At 32.5% G+C, this 22,302-nt stretch overlaps 1 protein-coding gene across 2 annotated transcripts in view; it reads right to left on the bottom strand.

The window, feature by feature from the left end:
- LOC127154693 (tetratricopeptide repeat protein 39B) overlaps positions 1–22,302 on the bottom strand; it is a 30,088-nt gene continuing 7,786 nt past the window's right edge. The window contains exons 2-19 of one of the 2 annotated variants that reach the window (XR_007825508.1): positions 20,563–20,597; positions 20,365–20,469; positions 17,479–17,610; positions 17,326–17,402; positions 17,169–17,236; positions 17,017–17,081; positions 15,499–15,604; positions 15,261–15,326; positions 14,872–14,980; positions 14,630–14,697; positions 10,438–10,497; positions 9,462–9,623; positions 9,283–9,374; positions 9,088–9,208; positions 8,888–8,999; positions 6,930–7,047; positions 6,659–6,771; positions 1–3,664 (exon numbers count right to left, since the gene is read on the bottom strand). Coding sequence is in view for 1 of the 2 variants with exons in the window: in XM_051096397.1 (XP_050952354.1) it covers positions 3,568–3,664; positions 6,659–6,775; positions 6,930–7,047; positions 8,888–8,999; positions 9,088–9,208; positions 9,283–9,374; positions 9,462–9,623; positions 10,438–10,497; positions 14,630–14,697; positions 14,872–14,980; positions 15,261–15,326; positions 15,499–15,604; positions 17,017–17,081; positions 17,169–17,236; positions 17,326–17,402; positions 17,479–17,610; positions 20,365–20,469; positions 20,563–20,597 (1,710 nt within the window). In the remaining variant the exon portion in view is untranslated. Of the gene's footprint in view, positions 3,665–6,658; positions 6,776–6,929; positions 7,048–8,887; positions 9,000–9,087; positions 9,209–9,282; positions 9,375–9,461; positions 9,624–10,437; positions 10,498–14,629; positions 14,698–14,871; positions 14,981–15,260; positions 15,327–15,498; positions 15,605–17,016; positions 17,082–17,168; positions 17,237–17,325; positions 17,403–17,478; positions 17,611–20,364; positions 20,470–20,562; positions 20,598–22,302 lie in introns of both variants that reach the window. The other variant, XM_051096397.1, reaches the window with a different exon arrangement.

Genomic DNA, 22,302 nt, shown 5'->3' with positions numbered 1-22,302 from the left:
TTCTGTCAGTATTTTATTGATGCAAATGACCAGAAAAAATAAAACCTAAACACACTGGTGCATAAAAAACCTTTTGTTTTGAACTTAGATATTAAAAGCTTGGTAACCGTAAACAGCAAGAATAAAAACAAGTAAGAGATGACAGTGGAAAAAAACACTGATCAGACCAAACACAACTGAAAGAGCAAATAAAACCCAATAACAGCAGCTCTGAACTCAATCCTGTCTGTCCAAACACCAGAACCACTGTATGAATCGAACATGACTGACTGTGTGACATATTAATAATAACAACGGTTCACATCCAAGTCAGATTACACAGACGACCTGAATGAATAGCCAAATGCAGCCGAATTCAGAAAAACGTGGAAACTTTGCTATTACATTATAATTACATACGTTTGTACATTATAGATGAAGGCACCTAGTGTCTGTATTGATTTCAAGATTTATTCTCTGAAAACAAGCCTTCTGCAGTTTTGCTTCTTAAGTTAATGTTTAAAGATGTTTAGATTTATGATGCTTTTTTCCAGCATAAACTCGTTGCCCGCTTGATTGATGAGAATTAATTTTCACAAGCACAAATCATTTAAAATAATCAGGCAACAAGCTTAAAGAAATAATAGAAATGTAAACGTTTTCATTTGTACCAAATCAAAAATCTGCTAAACATTTTCAGGCCTTAATATACGTAACGCATAATGTTTTTTCAGCATTTGTGTCTTGTTTTTTTTTATTTATTTTTTTAAACATTTATAAATCAAGATAAGACAAAAAAATAAATAAATAAATAAATAAATAAATAAAAAACTGCCAGTGTGGTTAGAAAAAAAAAGTTCAGTTTAAAGGGAAAACAAGTTATTTTTTCATATTTTTGGGGGGTGGGGGTGGTGTGTTACGGGGGTAAATATCTGTTATTTCAAGTGTAAAGTCACTAAATGTTGATACATTTTTCATGAAACAATTTTTTAAATTATATTTTTATTATATACACTACCGTTCAAAAGTTCGGGGTCAGTAAGACTTGTAATAGTCTTTAAAGAAGTCTCTTATGCTCATCAAGGCTGCATTTATTTGATTAAAAATATAGAAAAAAAACAGTAATATTGCAGAATGTTTTTACAATATAAAATAATGTTTTTTATTTTAACATACTTTAAAATAGAATTTATTCCTGTGATGAAAAGCTGAATTTTTATCAGCTGTTACTCCAGTCTTAAGTGTCACATGATCCTTCAGAAATCATTCTAATATGCGGATTTATTATTAGAATGATCAATGTTGGATAATATCAACAGTTGTGCTGCCAAATATTTTTTGGAACCTGTGATTTTTTTTTTTTTTTTTTTTCAGGATTCTTTCATGAATAACAAGTTTAAAAAGTACAGTGTTGATTCAAAATATAAATATTTTATAACAATGTAAATTATTTATTATTAACTTTTAATAAACTTTTAATTATTAACTTAATACATCCTTGGTGAATAAAAGTATTAATTTCTTAAAAAAAAAAAAAAAGAAAAAAGAAACAATAAAAATGTACTGACCCCAAACTTTTGAACGGTAGTGTATATATATATATATAGAGAGAGAGAGAGAGAGAGAGAGAGAGACTTTGGGATCAGTAAGACTTGTAATGTTTTTTTAAAGGGGTCATCAGATGCCCATTTTCCACAAGTTGATATGATTCTTTTAGGTCTTAATGAAAAGTCTATAATATACTTTGGGTAAAAATTCTCATTGGTCGTGTAAAACAACACCCTTTTTACCTTGTCAAAATCAGCTCTGCAAAAATCATCCCATTCTGGTCGAGGCTGCTTTAATGTTAATGAGCTCTGCTCGCCCCGCCCCTCTCTTCTCTCTGTGGAGTGACGAGCCTGTTTACTTTAGCCGCATTTAGCCGCTAAACTTGCTAACTAGCACATTATTAGGAATCTCTTATGCTCACCAAGGCTGCATTTATATATCACAAATACAGAAAAAAAACAGCAATATTGCAAAATGTTTTTACAATATAAAATAATGTTTTTTCATTTTAATATACTTTAAAATATAATTTATTCCTGTGATGCAATGCTGAATTTTCATCAGCTGTTACTCCAGTCTTAAGTGTCACATGATCCTTCAGAAATCATTCTAATATGCGGATTTATTATTAGAATGATCAATGTTGGAGACCGTTGTGCTGACAAATATTTTTTTGGAACCTGTGATTCTTTTTTTCAGCATTCTTCGATGAATAACAAGTTAAAAAGAACAGCATTTATTCAAATTATAAATCTTTTCTAACAATGTAAGTGATATGCTGTCACTTTTTATTATTGTAACACATTAAAAGTATTAATTTCTTTCAAAAAAAGAAAGAATAAAAATTTACTGACCCAAAACGTTTAAACAGTAGTGTATATTGTTAGAAAACCTTTCTATTTTAAATAAATGCTGTTCTTTTTAACCTTTTAAAAGGTTTCCAACATTGATAATTCTAATAATAAATCAGTATATTAGAATGATTTCTGAAGGATCATGTGACACTTAAGACTGGAGTAACAACTGATGAAAATTCAGCTTCGCATCACAAAAATAAATTATATTTTAAAGTATATTAAAATAAAAAACATTATATTGTAATAACATTTTGCAATATTACTGTTTTTTTTTGTATTGATGATCAAATAAATGCAGCCTTGATGAGCAGAAGAGACTTCTTTTAAAAACATTACAAGTCTTACTGATCCCAGAGTTTTGAGCGACATATATATATGTATATATTTAAACAAGACAAAAATACTGATGAAGAATATCATTTTTTGCAATGTACTTTAAAGTGATAGAAAAACCCCCAAAACAAATAATGTTTGTAAAATAATATCAGCTGTATTTTGATTATTGTACAACATTTGGTAATAAAATTAAAATGAGGACACTCATGCACAATAAATAAAGTCAGTCCCACCCGCTACATTTAAAACATGTTTTATAATTACAGTTTAAAGTAACCAACAAAACAACCCCTTTCTAGAAAAAAAATAATTAATATACAGTTTCTTGATTGTTGGCTGATTATTATTGCTTTCAAATGGATTTTGTGAATTGCTTGGAGCGTCTAAACTTGTAATCAGCATAATAATAATCTATAAGACTCTTATTGCAGCGGTTTGTGAACGACAGACGTACAAACGACACTCGACGTCTACACACACACACACACAAAACAGAGGCACACAATGTAAGACACACAAGCAGACAAACAGATTTGGTCTTGAAAGTAAAATGTTACATTCATTACAGCAGCTGTTTTCTGATTGGACTTTAGCGAGCTTCTTCAGCCGTCTGACTGGCTGACTAAACGTACGACTCTGTATTTAAACAAGTGTTCAGATCTTCAGGTTTGAGGTACACGTTTGCTAGACTGACGTTATGGATGACTGAGCGGCGACTTTGGTCTGAAATGGTCAGTGAATGTGTTTTTCTACAGATCGCTACGCTGCTTTGGTGCTTCGATGGCGGTCGTGATGTGCTTGTCGCGTTCCTGCGCCGTGCTGCGCTGGTGCCGAATGCCGTCCGTCATCACGGCGAGTTCGTCGGAGAACCCTTCAGACTGCTGAGAGCCGCGTGGATGCGGAAATGAAGACGAGACTCCATTGAATAGTCCTTATAATTCAACCTACAAACACAAATACAGTCAGATTCATGAGGTAATGCTTAAATTATTGTGCTGATTATTGCCATTTTTTGCAGTGCCAGTCTTTTTTTTTTTTTTTTTTAATGGACCCTTGAACTTGGCATGTGGGACAATACACACTGCTGTACTGTGCCATCATCCCATTTCGTGGCACTGTTTCTCAGCCACTGTAAAGGATATCGTAAAGAAGTCAAAAGGGCTTTATATTACATGTACTGCCACAATGAAATTTACATTTAAAGCTCTTTTTCCTGTACCCATCTTTTTTTATGGACCCCTGAACTTGGCATGTGGGACAATACGGATTGTGCCATATTGCACCATCAGCCCAATATTAGAGTCACAGCCACAATGAAATGCAAATTTTGAACACTTTTTGCATTGCCAGTCTTTTTTTAAAGATCCTTGAACTTTGGATGTGGGATAATACACACAGCCATATTGCACCATCAGCCCAATTTGTGGCTCACTTTCTCGAACGTCACAGAAGACACGTTATACGAGACAAAAAGCCTTAATACTAGATCTACTGCCCTAATGAAATACAAATTTTAAGCTCTTTTTCCTGTACCAGTCTTTTTTTTATGAACCCCTGAACTTGTCATGTGGGACAATATAGACTGTGCCACATTGCACCATCAGCCCAATTCGTGGCTCTGTTTCTCAGTTACTTCAGAGGCTGTGTTAAATTTGACATGAACTTCCAATAGTAGAGTTGCTCCCATAATAAAATACAAATTTTGAACACTTTTTGCATTGCCATTCTTTTTTTTATAGATCCTTGAACTTAGGATGTGAGACAATACACACAGCCATATTGCACCATCAGCCCAATTTGTGGCTCACTTTCTTAAACGTCACAGAAGACAGGTTATACGAGACAAAAAGCCTTAATACTAGATCTACTGCCCTAATGAAATACAAATTTTAAGCTCTTTTTCCTGTACCAGTCTTTTTTTAAGGACCCCTGAACTTGGCATGTGGAACAATATGGACTGTGCCACATTGCACCACCAGAACAATGCGTGGCTCTGTTTTTCAGGCGCTTCAGAGGCTGTGTTAAATTTGACATGAACTTCCAATAGTAGAGTTGCTCCCATAATAAAATCCAAATTTTGAACACTTTTTGCATTGCCATTCTTTTTTTTATAGATCCTTGAACTTAGGATGTGAGACAATACACACAGCCATATTGCACCATCAGCCAAATTTGCAGTTTACTTTCTCGACCGTCACAGGTGACACGTTATAAGAGACAAAAAGCCTTGATACTAGATTTACTGCCCTAATGAAATACAAATTTTAAGCTGTTTTTCCTGTACCAGTCTTTTTTTATGAACCCCTGAACTTGTCATGTGGGACAATATAGACTGTGCCACATTGCACCATCAGCCCAATTCATGGCTCTGTTTCTCAGTTACTTCAGAGGCTGTGTTAAATTTGACATAAGCTCCCAATATTACAGTTACTGCAATAATTAAATCCAAATTTTCAACACTTTTTGCTTTGCCAGTCTTTTTTTATGGGGACCCCTGAACTTGACATGTGGAGCACTACAGACTGCCATATTGCACCACCAGCCCAATTAGTGTCTTGCTTTCTCGACAGTCACAAAAAAAGCCGTTACAACAGACAAAAAGACTTGATACTACAGTTACAGCCCTAACGAAATCCAAATTTTGAGCACTTTTTTTCTGTAATGTTCCATTTTTATGGACCCCTGAACTTGGAATGTGGGACAATATGGACTGTGCCATATTGCACCATCAGCTCACTTCATGGCGCTGTTTGTCAGTGGCTTCAGAGGCTGTGTAAAATTTGAGATAAGCTCCCTATAGATGAGTTACTGCCATAATCAAAATACAAATTCGAACACTTTTTGCAGTCTGAGTTTTTTTTTTTTTCAATAGACCTTTGAACTTGCCATGTTGGGCAATACACACTGTGCCATATTGCACCATCAGCCCAATTCACGGCACATTTTCTTAACCATCACAGAGGATATGTTAAATGAGAAATAATGACGTAATACCAGAGTTACTGCCCTAACAAGATCTCAAATTTGAACACTTTTTACACTACCAATTTTTTTTTATGGACCCTTGAACTTGGATTGTGGGTCAATGCATACTGGGCTATATTGTGCCATCAGCCCAATTCATGACACTGTTTCTCGAATGTCACAGAAGATGCATTATAGAAGACATAAATTCTTGAAACTAGAGTTAGTGCCCTAATGAAATCCAAATTTTGAGCACTTTGTGCTGCACCAATCTTTTTTAATGAACCCTTGAACTTGGCATGTGGGACAATACACACTGTCATATTGCACCATCAGCCCAAATTGTGGTATGATTTTGGATGAACAGTGGATACTGTTAAATCAGAAATAATGACTTGATACTAGAGTTAAAGCCCTGACAAAATCCAAATTTTGACCACTTTGTACATCACCAATCCTTTTTTATGGACACCTGAATTTGGCATTTGGGACAATTCACAGAGTCGTATTGCGCCAACAGCCTGATTTGCGTCTCGGTTTCTCAACCACCGCAAAGGATGTGCTAAATCAGACATAAGACCTTGATAACAGAGTTACTGCCCTAAGGAAATCTCAATTTTGAGCACTTTTTTTACTTACTATTCCTTTTTTATGAAGCCTTCAACTTGGCATATGGGACAATGGACGCTGAATTGTATTACGCATCAGCTCATTTCTCTATGAATAAGACTGGTACAGTAAAATGTACAAGCAATGTGTTTTTCACAAGACCGACACGCCCTTTAAGTTTGCAAATTTAGCACATCCTTAAATGTGACATTCAATTCTGACGGCGCTTATTGCGAGCAGCGTCATAAAGGATTTTTAAAGGAAGTGTCGTGTTAAGAGATTTAGTAGCATTTAATATTACTACGATAGCTTTAAGTTCTGATTTATTTTAATAGAGACGTGTAGACATATGAAAGCAAACTCACTTGGCGTCCTCGATGAAGCGTGTGGCTTTGATGTAATCGCCCTGTTGCTTGTAGAGTAAACCCAGCTCATAGAGGGTGAAGGGGATCAGATAGTGATCGTAACGGATGCGCTTCTTGCTGCAAACACGCACAGTCATCATTAAACGGCTCTCTCTGAACTACAGAGATCAACCCCACAGCTGATTCACATCACAGCAACAAGCCACTCGAGTGACTTTACTGTAACTTCCAAAAAAATAAGTAATAAAAATGGAGTCTGTGAAGTGTTTACCTGCTCAGCACTTGTGTGAAGCAGAGCTCAGCCTGCATTAATCGGCCCAGATGCTTCAAACACAAACCCTTCAACATCTGAACCAGACACTGATCATCAGGATGAAACTCAGATGGGTCTGAAACACACACACACACACCTCAGAGGAGATTTTAATTTGAATTCTATAGTTTTAATACTGAGTTTATGACAAATTCTATAACAGAAACCCTCACCTTTTTGCATTTTTTTATTAATTAAAACTATATTTATTAATCCAGCTCCTTGTGTTTTTTTTTACCAAAATAAAAGCTTGATATTTTAATGTTTGAAAATGAGGAATTTAGACAATACTAAAGCCAGAAATATTAGTATTGTAATTTTACAGTTATGATGTTATGTTACTTATTATATTGTTAATATATTATTTCTATTGCATACATTTCTTATTTTACAATATTACAATAGAAATATTTTGTATTTTGTTTAACATTTGATTAAGTAGTAGTAATAATAATAATAATAATAATCTTCATAATCATCATCATAATAATGGTATAATTATTAATAATAAATTAAGAATTACAATTTGGTCAATATTTTGACAATATATAAATCTGACAATATTAATAATATTTTACTGATCATCATTATTATTAATATCATTATTATTACAACTTTGTCCAAATTTGTGATTATATCAACTTATAATAAAATAATATATTAATAATAATAATAATAATAATAATAACAACAACAACACTTATACACTGCTTTTCAAAAGTTTTATTGTTTTTAAAAAAAGTTTCTTATGCTCACCAAGGCTGTATTTATTTGATCAAAAATACATTTTTTTAAAAAAAATATTATATATATTGCAATTTAAAATAACAATTTTCTCTTTTAATATACTTTAAAATGTAATTTATTTCTGTGATGCAAAGCTGAATTTTCAGCATCATTACTCCAGTCTTGATCTTTCAGAAATCATTCTGATATTCTGTGCTGCTTAATATTTTTTGGGACCTGTGATACTTTTATGAATAAAAGGTTAAAAAGAACAGTGTTTACTTAACATAGAAATTCTGTTACAAACTGTTATAAACCACTCTTCAAAAGTTTGGGGTCAGTACATTATTTAATTATTTTTTAAAGAAATTAATTCTTTTACTCAGCAAGGATGTATTAAATGGATATAAAGTGATAGTAAAGACTTCTATTTATATAAATGCTGTTCTTAACTTTTTATTTATCAAAGTATCAGAGGTTCCAAAAAATACTAAGCAGCACAACAGTTTCAACACTGATAATAAATCAGCATATCAGAATGATTTCTGAAGGATCATGTGACACTGAAGACTGGAGTAATGATGCTGAAAATTCAGCTGCGCATCACAGAAATAAATTACACTTTAAAGTATATTAAAATAATAAACCAATATTGGAAATTGTGTTAAATTTTCACAATATTACTATTTTTCTTTATTTTTGAACAAAGAAATGCAGCCTCAATGAGCATAAGATACTCCATTAAAAACATTAAAAATTTTACTGATCAAGGTCTAGACCGTAATATTCAACACTGGTGAAAAGCCAGTAAATTGGAAAAAAAAATACTTGGAAAAAAAGGAAAAACACTTTTCAGGGACAGTACTAACTTTTTGACTATGCTTTGAAAATCATGGTCTCAGATTATAATATTCTTTGCAAAACTTTTTTGGTCTTTTATCTATTAACACTGGTGATAAAATAAAATAAAATAAAATAAATAATAAAATAAAATTTCAGTCTTTTTTAACTAATTAATTAAAAACCATTTTCAACTTTTTTTTGAGAGGCAGCGTATGATAATGATGATGATTATTATTATATAACCACACTGTTTTGGCTAAATTGTGCAGACCTACAAACAAGAAAAGCAAACCTGGAGCTTTAAAATAATAAGCAATTTTTTTCATAAAAATGTGTGTGTGTCTCACTGGGATCGTTGCGTAGCTGCTCCTCTGCTTTCTCGATGGTGATCAGTAAATTCTCAGTGGCATCCGCACGCTTCCCAACTATAGTGAAGCCGTTCCACACGTACATCATTTCCTGTGAGAGGAAGAACCATAGATGCATCACTTCCTCCTCTCTTCATTTACATGCATTTATATTATGTGTGTGTGTTTGAGAGACGCACCAGCGCAGGAATCACCAGTTTAACAGGCGTGGCTGACGAGTATCTGCGTGATTTCCTGACGGCGAACTTCTCTGTCGGGATGGATTTCCCTGCCAACCGCTGCTTCAGTCCCTCCACCTGCCTACGACACACATGCCAGACCGTCGTCAGCCTCGGCACAGCACTCAACTGACCTGAGATCAGAGCCAGACTCACCTGAACAGCTCCACGACATTCTCCCCGGTCGTTTTCACCTCCTCATCAGACATCATGCTCAGGATGGCAGCTTTCTGATACACGTAGATGGCCTGTGTTCAAAAACCAACTCTAGTTACCTTACTTTATACTACACAGACTGTTTCAAAACAGGAAAATAACAGAGTTAGCTTCGTTACTTTAGACCAGCGGCTCTCTTTGCACAGCAGGTCGGCGTATCGATACGCGTCTCTCCACTGCTGCTGGAACGAGTGACACCACATCAGCTCCCAATAACACAGATGATGGATCTGACGCCACTGCTGCTGCGCCGTGATACACTCCTGAAACTTCACCAGCGCCTGAAACACACACACGGGACATGTATGAATACTAGCACTCAAAGGTTTTAGAGTTAAGTCTCTTCTGCCCACCAAGGCTGCATTTATTTAATTTAAAATACAGTAAAATTGTGAAATGTTTTCTATGTGAATATCTGTTCAAATGTAATTTATTTCTGTGATCAAAGCTGAATTTTCAGCATCATTACTCCAGTCTTCAGTGTCACATGATCCTTCAGAAATCATTCTAATATGCTGATTTGCTGCTCAATAAACATTTCTGATTATTATCAATGTTAAAAACAGTTGTGCTGCGCAATATTTTTGTGGAAACCATCATGCATGACTATTAAAAAAAGGTTAAAAAAAAAAGAAAAGAAATAATGTTACAAATGATTTAATGTTACAATGTTACAAAAGATTTCTACTTCAAATAAATGTTGTTCTTTTGAATTTTCTATTTATCTGTGAATCCTCAAAAATAAAATGTATCATAGTTTCCACAAAATTCAGCACAACTGTTTTCAACACAATAATCAGAAATGTTTGTTGAGCAGCAAAAAAAGATTTCTGAAGGATGATGTGACACTGAAGACTGGAGTAATGATGCTGAAAATTCAGCTTTGATCGCAGTAATAAATTAGAGTTTAACAGATATTCACATAGAAAACAGCTGTTTTAAATAGTAATAATATTTCACAATTTTTACTGCATTTTTGATCAAATAAAGGCAGCCCTGCTGAGCAGAAAATACTTATTTTCTTAACATTTAAAAATCTTAATTACTCCCATTTTTTTTTGACTCATAGTGTAAATGTCATCAAAAATCCCTCACCTTCTCAAAGTTTCCCCTCAGTAAGGCGATCCGAGCTGAGTAAAACAGGATGATTGAGCCCTGAGGAAAACAACATTGACATTTCATTGAGTAACAAGACTGAAAAATTATGTTTGATATCATTAGGGATGTAACAATATCAAAATCTCACAATGTGATAGTATCGCAATATTAAGTCCATGATACAATATTTATTGCGACATTTAAAAAAAAAAAAAAAAGAGAGAAATGAAGAATTGGGAAAAATTTGAATATTTTGTACAGTCGGAAAAAAGTCAGTGAATTGAACTTTAATGGGGAGTCAACTCTATTTTCATTTGTGATATACTGTCTCAGACTAAATTACATTCACACTGGTGTTTTAGGAAGCCAAACAAACTAGACTATAATAATAACAACAACAACGACAGTAATAGCCATATATTGTAAAACAAATGCACTGTAAAATAAATGAAAATGAAAATTTCACAGGTATATTATTTTTGCTTTACACTACAGTTGAGAAATTACAATACTTCTTTCCTAATTTCTCCACTTGAAAAAGACATTTTGAATTTGGACTGCATTTAAACCGCCAGCTGTGAGCAATTTATACTGCACTTTTAAACTTTTATTTTGATGGAAACAACAGGAGAGCTTTTATTCTGAAAGAAAACTCCAGCTTCAGTGAAAACAGGCTTACACAAAATCTAGTGGCATCCAGTGAAATCTGCCACAAAAATAAAGCATAAATGGTGGCCGTTGCGTTCCCAAACGCACACTAAACTCACAGCACATGCAGAAAACACAGGATCATGAGCAGATCGCCTGAGCGAAGCGTGTGTTTAGAAGCTTTGAAACGCACAGCGAAAAGAGTCTTGATGAAGGGATTAAAGGAGAAGTCCACTTCCAGAACAACAATTCACAAATAATTGACTCACCCCCTTGTCATCCAAGATGTTCATGTCTTTCTGTCTTCAGTCGTGAAGAAATTATGTTTTTTAAGGAAAACATTTCAGGATTTTTCTCCATATAATGGACTGATATGGTGCCCCGATTTTGAACTTCCAAAATGTAGTTTAAATGCAGCTACAAAGGCTCTAAACGATCCCAGACGGGGAAGAAGGATCTTATCTAGCGAAATGTTTGGTCATTTTTTTGGAAAATAAAAATTTGTATACTTTTTAAGCACAAAAGCTGGTGTAGCACAGGCTCAGGGATGCACATTAATGTACTATTGAATCACGTCAAAAGGTCACACGGAGCTACAGACCCAGTGTTTACAAAGCGAACGCGCAAAGACTACAAACAAAAAGGGACAACGATGTCTCAAGTTGTAAGAGAAAATAAGATGGAGTTTTTTGCCATACTCAGTACACAGAAGATAAACTTAGTAGTGATGGGAAGTTCGGATCATTTTACCGACTCTGACTTTGAGTCTCATTCAGCAAAATGAACGAATCTTTTTTCGAGTCATTTCGTTCATTTTAGCAAAATATAATTAAAATGTTCCGTGTTACTTCCCGAACACATCTACTGCTTACACAAACGTTGATCACACTACAAACAAGACAAAACTATAATGCTGTAAGAAACAGAAAAGATTCATTCATTGTTTACCTGGGTCTTTAGTCTATGATTCGCTCACCTCACCTCTTATCTGACAAGTTTTCGGGTTCGAGTCGTTCGTTCATCATGTGACAGCCCCATAAGATTAACTAATTCCAGTACAGAACCTAATAGGATGTTGCGCATAAGTGACTGAACGAATCACTCCCCGAGGTGACCCATTCTTCCCGAGTCACATCAAAGATTCGTTCAAAATAAAAGAACTGTTCAAGAATGACTCATCACTAATTCGTAGCATTGTGGACGCGCATCCCAGAGCCTGTGCTACAGCAGCTTTTGTGCTTAAAAAGTATACACATTTTTATTTTCCAAAAAAAAATATCTGATCGTTTCGTTAGATGAGACCCTTCTTCCTCGTCTGGGATCGTTTAGAGCCTTTGAAGCCGCATTTAAACTACATTTTGGAAGTTCAAAATCGGGGCACCAGTGAAGTCCATTATATGGAGAAAAATCCTGAAATGATTTCCTCAAAAAACATAATTTCTTTACGACTGAAGACAGAAAGACATGAACATCTTGGATTACAAAGGGGTGAGTACATTATTTGTAAATTGTTGTTCTGAAAGTGGACTTCTCCTTTAAGCCATATTGTGCTTTTGGTTTTAGTGCGTTTGACAGATACTGTGAATATGGCCCAAAACACAGCTTTCAAGACCTTTTATATTAGAATAAGAAGTTTAAATGTATTTTAAAAAGTACACTTTTTGCCCGGAAGACTTATCGTTTCATATTGTCACGTGACAACAATAATATCGAGACAGTTTTGCTATCACAATACCACGACAGGGCTTTACACTTACTTTTATTTTTAGGAGCACTTGTCACTTTAGGAGCACAGTCAAATTTTTAGGAGCACCTTCTAATCAATATTTAAAAAATGTGATCAAAAAATAGCCCAAGGTGATATTTGACTCCTTAAAGTGATTTACAGGGGAATTTTGTTTTTACCTTTGTAAGGGCATTTTCCTAACTTTATTAAAAGTATGTCATCTTTTGTCAATGTTTTTTTTATTATATTTTGTAAGCTTTTTAAAATTTCTAATTAAAACAACAGAATAAGTTACCAATCTGATGAAATCAGTATTAACAAAATGAATTTGTACTACAGAGGCGAGACAGAAGAACAAAAAAGTGGTGTGTAGGTGTATTTTCATATGTTTAATGAGGCTCAGAGGTGACATGAGTGCAATCAAATTTGTCAATTCATGTTTTAAAAATAACATTTTGAATACAGAAATATTAAATGTGAAGGATCGGACGATCCTCAAATGCAAACTGTGTGTGTTTTGCCTCAGAGCATGGTTGCAACATTTGTGTTGTGTTTTGCTTTCTTTTTATATATTCTTCATTCATTTATTCATTTATAATCATTATTTCATTTAATCATATAATCATTTATAATAATTATTATAATCATTTATATATTAATTTTATTGATTCATTAACTGATTAGTCATTTGTATTATATTATAGTTGTTTTTTACGTATTTTTCCATTGTTGTTCAGTCTTATGACTGTGTGGTTTCAAGGGCTGTTTGTCTTCATGAATAAGAGATACAAGGGAATGTTTATAGAAACTCAAGGTTTATGGGATGTTGTTGTGAACCAGTTTGGTATAACAATACTTGTTGGAATTGTGTTCTTCAGACGAAGTCTGAGCATTGAGACATACGCAACTAAGACTATTCAATAAACTCTGCTCCTTTTTATCATCATTACTTCGTCTCCTGCTTCTGCTCTTCACTTTCATTGGCTTTTTCCTCAGTCAACTTCTTGGCTGACAGAAGACTGTTAATAGTGTTTGGGTATTTTGGGGACCAGACAAGACCTCCTGTTAACAGGGTTTGGGTATTAGACCTCTCTGCTGACGAGTTGTTCTGATACTGGACAAACTGATATTTTCTGACGGGATCTGGTGTCCGGGGCTGGATCTTAATTGTCTAGGCACTTTAAAAATGAAACTAAAACTGCCAGTAGGTGGCGGCAAGTCGCAAATTTAATTACTGAATCATTCATTCATTTGATTCGTTCAAACAGCTGATTCATTCAGGAATAAAGCAAGTGACTCTTTATGAATGGGAAATTGAACTGACTCACTAGACTCGTTTAAAAACGCACGTTCATTTATAAACAAAACATAAATAAAACAGCGCTGTGTGTGAATGAATTCAGTTCTGATTTGTTTCAAACTATTTTTGATGATGAAATCGAGCAAAATCAGGCAAAAGTGTTATAGTCAGACAATGTAAGTCACTTAATATTAACTTCTTGTTTATTTAACTGTTGTATTAAATCAATATCTCATTTAAAACCCTTAAAAATCATTAAAAGCTGTCACTCATATTAGTTCATCGCGAAGTTCCATTATAATGAATGAAGCTCTCTACACCGCACAATCAATCTCTTATTTACACTTTGTTTATGAAAGGATTGCTGAGATTGTCTGTGATGCATCACTCAACTTAGCAAAAACATGTAGAAACTTTTGAAGCTCAAATGTGTTACATCCGTAATTGAACTGTAATTTTGGGGCAAATGGTTTCTTTATTAATTCTTTATGAAGTGTGTGTGTTCAGATTCTTACCCGTGGAAATCGCTCTATGTAGGGCTCTAATAAAGCTTCGGCCTCCACTAGATTCCCCTCACCAGTGCCTGAAACACACACAATAAAACACACAGTGTAAGGATGAACTTATTAAAATCACAATTAAGTGTTAAAGATAAACCGCAATTTGTTTTCTCTCCAAACTGCTCAGAAAACAAGTAAGTGTATGATGTCTGTTCAGGTTTTCGAAGGCGTGTTATGTGTTTCCAGCAAGTGTTTACCCAGAATCAGACAGACGTAAGTGTGGTAGAAGAGCAGCGTCAGGACACACAGGATGGATCTGAGACTGTGACTGCCGGCGCCGTCCCGCAGCTGCGACAAACCGAACTCCTGCAGGACAACAACAGCCGTTACTGAGCGTCTGTCCACTGGTATTCCCTACATTATGTCCAATTTTGACCTTGTGGGGGCATTTTTTGGTCCTAATGAGGAAGCAAGCTTATAAAACATCCAGAATGAAGTGTTATGAGAATGTAAAATGCCTGTAGTTTTGTGTGAGGGGTAGGTTTAGGGGAAGTGGATAGAAAATCCAGTCTGTACAGTAGAAAAACCATTACGCCTATGGAATGAACCCGTAAACCACATATGCAAGCGTGTGTGTGTTGCTCACTCTGTTCCCTGAGAAGCCGATAAACTCCAGCAGTCGAAGGATTCGTGCAGGTAGTAGAGACAGCATCTGTCACACGAGACACAAAACAACTAAACACTTACAGCTTCAGGTCAACAGGAACTTATCTGCTAATGTAAACACAGCTGCTCTCAGTTTGTTTCCATCAGTAACAGTTATTATGTCAGTCTTATTATCCACATGCATAATTGACACTCAGGTTAATGGGACACTGACTGACCAGGTTGAAGGAGCCAATCCCCAGCTTGACTCCGCCCTCAAACTGTCTGAAGGCCTCGCTGTCTCCGCCCACTCCCTGAGACATGTTCGACAAATTCTGGCAGTCCCTAAAAACACATACACACACACACACATCATCATCATCATTCTTAATATCTATTAAATATATATGCAATTATTGCTAATTATTTTCTGTATTGAAACAACTGTTCAGTACGAAGAGATAAAAGACAGAGTAGTCATACATAAAATTAACACCCACACCGACACACAATTTATTAATTAATTTATTTTTTAATGTTAAAATATACAAAAATATAAAAATTAAAGTTTAATATTATTTTTATTTATTATTTAATATAATTTTTTTATAATATTATTTCTGTATTTATATAAAATATTTTATAGTCCAGTGATTTTAATGACATTTTAACACATGGATGATTTAGTTATGAATCTACACAGACTAATTATTGCAACCTTTTATATACTCTTTAGGTAATGATAATATTAATATTCGTTAATATATATATTATATAAATATAGGTTATATAGATTATATAAATCGCATACAAAATAAGGCAAACTCAAAAAAAAAAAAAAAAAAAAAAAAAAATATATATATATATATATATACACACACACACACACACACATACATATACATACATACATATATATATATATATATGTGTGTGTGTGTGTGTGTGTGTGTGTACATATATATATATATATATATATATATATATATAAATAGAAGTAAATAAAGCATATTCACATATATGTGCTATATTATATAACAATTAATAATTATTAATATTAATGATGTTCTATTAATATAAATGTTTTAATCTGTATTTTATCTCTTCGTACTGAACTGATTATTTTTAATAAAAACAGTTATAATATAATAATATCATATAAAATATTATATAGTTAATATTATAAGTTTTTAATATTTTTTAATTGTTGCTTATATTGATGCAACTGTTGAAATAATTGCAAATCATTTACATTACAAATACAATATACTTTAAAAGTTATTACATATTATCTGTGACCCTGAACCACAAAGTCATAAGTATCACGGGTGTATTTGTAGCAGTAGCCAAAAATACATTGTGTGGGTCAAAATTATGCATTTTTGTTTCATGCCAAAAATCATTAGGATATTAAATAAAGATCAAGTTCCATGAAGATATTTTGTAAATTTCCTACTGTAAATATTATCAAAACTTAATTTTTGATTAGTAATATGCATTGCTAAGAACTTCATTTGGACAACTTTAAAGGTGATTTTCTCAATGTTTTGATTTTTCTGCACCCTCAGATTCCAGATTTTCAAATAGTTGTATCTCAACCAAATATTTTCCTATCCTTACAAACCATACAATCAATGGAAAGCTTATTTATTTGGTTTAAAAAAATTGACCCTCATGATTTTTCATGGTTTTGTGGTCCAGGGTCGCATGTAATATTTTTTAATACAAGCAACAGGAATGAATTCTTTCAGACTCACTTGTAGATTTGATAACTTGTGCGTATTTTGATTCCTCCTTTAATAAAACTGATCATGTTTTCATCCTGAAACACAGAAAACAGTGACGAATGAGAATGTGCCTTTGAGTAATTATCTTATAGCTCATCTTATTCATCGATCGCTTTACTGACCTGTACGAATGTTAGCGTGGCTTTCTGCAGCAAACACTCAGCGTAGCAGATCTCCGCATGCATCTCCTCTACAAACACACACACACAAGTAAAAACTGTTCACAAACACATTTAAACACATTCCCCAGCACACACAGTGTCTCAGACACACACTTACCCGCTTTCAGGCTCTCTGGTGACTGTTTGGACATCAGGCTGGATATGGACTCCACCATCGAGTTTCGTTTCCTGAACCTGCAGACGGATGAAACACGTCAGAAGCAGAACGCATGCGAAACGTCTCGTATTTGACGTCACGTTCGAGCCGCACCTTTGGCAGGTCTGTAAAGTCTCTTTGATGGTCGCCATACCGGCCTGGATGTCTTTGTGCTCGAAGGTCATGGTGGCCTGCATGACCAGAATACTGCTGTAGCCCAACGCGTGATACATGCTGTCCTTAGACCTGCAGAACACACAGGAACCCTATGAAGACCTCTAGATGATCAACACGATCAGTATTTGCCATCACACCCAATCTACTCTTTTATCAAGTAAACATCAGAATAACTGTAGTCATATTTCCTGAAGCAGCTTGGCTTTACTTGATTCTCCATGAATCATTTTTTTAGTCTCAAATCTGATGATCAGGATCTTTTGAGGAGCTTTACTTTCACTGTTCCTCAGCGGAGGAATGATCTTCACAAGCCTCCAAAACATCTCGCATCTTCGTTTATTTGTTCATCTCTCAATCATGTGATTGCATTGCATTATATGTTTGGATCATTTCAATCTCATCTTACTAACACATATTATTGGAGATATAGAGTGAACACTGATATTTACATCATTTTATGTCAGGATCTGCTCTACTGTTATAAAGATCTCACTGATTTACATTACAAGCATCAGAATATCATCATATAAATATCAGCATCTACAGCAAATTGCAGATTTTAACTTTTGGGTCTCTAAAATAAAATGAAATAAAATAATAAAATAAAAGAATAAAACAATAATAAAAGAAAATAAAAGAAAATAAAAAATATAATACAATAATAAAAGAAAAGAAAAGAAAAGAAAAAAAAGAAAATAAAAGAATAATATACAATAATAAAAGAAAATAAAATAAAAAATAAAATACAATAATAAAAGAAAAGAAAAAATAAATGAAAATTAAATTAAATAAAAAAATAAAATACAATAATGAAATAAAACAAAATATAATAATAAAAGAAAAGAAAAGAAAATTAAATAAAAAATAAAATACAATAAAGTAAAACAAAACAAAATAAAATAAAATAAAAAATACAATAATAAAAGAAAATAAAATAAAAAATAAAAATACAATAATAAAATTAAATTAAATTAAAAATAAAATAATAATATACAATAATAAAGTAAAATAAAATAAAAAATAAAATACAATAATAAAATAAAATAAAATAAAAAATACAATAATAAAATATCAAATAAAATAACTAAGTAAAAGAGCCATAAAGCCTGATGGGTCAAATATGATACAAAACATTGATGTTTGTCTAAATGTTCAATAAACTGCTCCATTAATTCAATTTCAATTTTTCATTTTCAAAAGAAATACACATATACACTACCGTTCAAAAGTTTGGGGTCAGTAAGACTTGTAATAGTCTTTAAAGAAGTCTCTTATGCTCATCAAGGCTGCATTTATTTGATTAAAAATATAGAAAAAAAACAGTAATATTGCAAAATGTTTTTACAATATAAAATAATGTTTTTTATTTTAACATACTTTAAAATAGAATTTATTCCTGTGATGAAAAGCTGAATTTTTATCAGCTGTTACTCCAGTCTTAAGTGTCACATGATCCTTCAGAAATCATTCTAATATGCAGATTTATTATTAGAATGATCAATGTTGGATAATATCAACAGTTGTGCTGCCAAATATTTTTTGGAACCTGTGATTTTTTTTTTTTTTTTTTTCAGGATTCTTTCATGAATAACAAGTTTAAAAAGTACAGTGTTTATTCAAAATATAAATATTTTATAACAATGTAAATTATTTATTATTAACTTTTAATAAACTTTTAATTATTAACTTAATACATCCTTGATGAATAAAAGTATTAATTTCTTAAAAAATAAAAAAAATAAAAAAAGAAACAAAAATGTACTGACCCCAAACTTTTGAACGGTAATGTACATATACATATATATAAAAGACTGAGTTTGCCTAATATATGTGTGTGCACTGTGTGTAATTATTATGTATATATAAATGCACACAAATTAAATGTATATATTTAACAGAAATGTTTTTTTATGTACAAAATGTTTTTATTTATATATAATATAGATTATATACAAATTATAATAAATACATATACTTGTAAATATTTCTTGAATATATACATGCATGTGTTTGTATTTATATACACATAATAATTACACACAGTACACATACATATATTTAATATATAAACTTTTTATATATAAAAGTTTTATTTTGTATGTGATTAATTGTCATTAATCGTTTGACAGTCCTAATATATAGTAGATATATAACAAATGCAGCTTTTGATGTTTAACAATGCATTAATTTTGAATTAAATAACTTTAATTAATGTATTAATATTAAAATATGACACATTTAGAGAGATTTACACATCTCAAAGCTGAATAAATAAGCTTGCTTTCAACTGATAGGACAATATTTGGCTTTTTTTGAAAATCTGGAATCTGAGGGTGAAAAAAAATAATTGAGAAATTCACCTTTAAAGTTGTTCAAATGAAGTTCTTAGCAATGCATATTACTAATCAAAAATTACGTTTTGATATATTTATGGTAGGAAATTTCTTCATGGAGCATGATCTTTACTTAATATCCTAATGATTTTGGGCATAAAAGGAAAATCGATCATTTTGACCCATACGATGTATTTTTGCCTATTGCTACAAATATACATGTGATACTTAAGAGTGGTTTTGTGCTCCAGGGTCACATATAAACAAATGCAGTTAACTAATGTTAAAAAAAAATTAAATGTTATTACCAAAATAAACATGTCCAAATGAACTAAAACTGAACTGAAACTAATAACAATTAAACTGAAAATAAAACTGAATTCATTTAAAATGTACATTTAGCAGACACTTGAGCGAAGCAAAAGAGGAACAAAAGTGAACATCGAGATTATTACAAAATAAGTCATCAGGAAGCAGTGAAGCGTTTTACCAGGGTCTGAGCAGATCCAGCGCTTCAGAGAACTTGTTGTTGAGGACGAGGTTGAGGGCCATGGTGCACTCCTCTATAGACGTACGCAGGTCCATCTTAGACGCCCTGAACACACACACACACACACACACTCAATGAGACCTGCAGCAATCAGACCGATGATCTGATGTGTTTGATTCACGCTGATCAGATACTCACACTGGGATACGATCGAAAGCATCTTCAAAACAGTCCTGAAACAAACGGAACAGATCACGTGACATACGCTCTCTAACATACATGAGTTCACATCAGCTGTGAGTTTCACCAACACACATCTCTATTTATAGATGTACGGTTATGTAACTTAATTTGGACTGTTGCAAACATGATGCCTTCATCTCTGTCTTTATGAAATTAATACTTTTATTCGTCAAGGCTGCATTAAACTGATCAAAAGTGACAGTAAAGACATTTATAATGTTGCAAAAAAAATTCTAAGTAAAATAAATGCTGTTCTTTTGAACTTTCTATTCATCTGTGAGTCCTAAAAAATAAAAAGTATGATGGTTTCAACAAAAATATTGGCAGCACAACTGTTTTCAACATTGAAAATAATCAGAAATGTTTATTGAGCAGCAAATCAGCACATTAGAATGATTTCTGAATGATCATGTGACACTGAAGACTGGAGTAATGATGCTGAAAATTCAGCTGCGCATCACAGAAATAAATTGCAGTTTAATAGATATTCACATAGAGAACAGCTGTTTTAAATTGCAATATTATTTCAAAATTTTTACTGTATTTTGATCAAATAAATAATAATTTGTCATGAACCAACATATCCAGTGTCTCAGAGAAATTTAAAATATTGAAAAACGTAAAACTATTATAAAAATATTTAACCCCTTAACTGTCACCCCCATTTTTGAACATAGACGTGAAAGTGCAACAGCCAAATTTAAATTGTTATAGGCCTAAAGTTGGTCTCTTTTTAAAGGAGACAATTCACAGATTATTAAGTGAAATCATTTAAAAAAATGAAACTATAAAAGTTGAAATTCACTGTAAAAATGTACTGTACTATTTTTATATAAAATAAATATTTTACAAAATAGCTTTTAATTCAAAATTGCTATTAAAATAAAGCCTCCTCCGCACTGTAGATTTTTTGAGGTGCACTCCTGTTGTAAATTAATGTATTACTATTCCTACATAATTTATAACAAAACACAGTGATAAAATATCTATTTAGGAGTCTTAGACCTTTCCAGTGATATATAGTTTGCCATGATTCGATTTAATTGTAATATAATGAAGGCGTCAGTTGACAGTTAAAGGGTTAAACAATGAAAAATAGTAAAAAATAAATAAATAAATAAATAATATTACATATATATATATAAATTATAACAGAAAACCGAAAAAAAAATTATATATATATATACACACACCAAAAATTTTAATTACTTAAAAAAAAAATTAACTAAATAAAATTATAACAGAAAACCAAAAGGAGTTAATATTATTATATTAGAATCAATAATAATTATATATTACATATTTGACTGAGAATCTCTCTCACATAATAACCTGTCAGACGACTTATTATACTGTAATTCTTGTATTTCTAGTTCCGTTGAATGAGGAATGTAGGAACTGTCTGGAATTACAAAGTGTGTATTAGTGGTCTGTTTAGTTTATCACCTCAAGCAATTACTTCACATAATGCTTTGTAATTCTAACCACTGCCGATGACGGATAACCTTTTACAGAGACTGACAAAAATCACAGAATCACAAAAAAATCCAACAGGTTTCAAAATAGAAATGTCCAACAAATTAAAATTGAGTTTTGCAATTTTATGCCATTTAAAATGATATTACAGACATTTGCTGTCATTATATCAGGCGTCAACGATCCTGCCCTGCAGACATCCATTATTAATAACTCCAC

This window comes from Labeo rohita, chromosome 23 (assembly GCF_022985175.1).
Source record: "Labeo rohita strain BAU-BD-2019 chromosome 23, IGBB_LRoh.1.0, whole genome shotgun sequence".
Lineage (NCBI taxonomy): Eukaryota > Metazoa > Chordata > Actinopteri > Cypriniformes > Cyprinidae > Labeo > Labeo rohita.
This window is presented reverse-complemented; position numbering and strand designations above follow the sequence as displayed.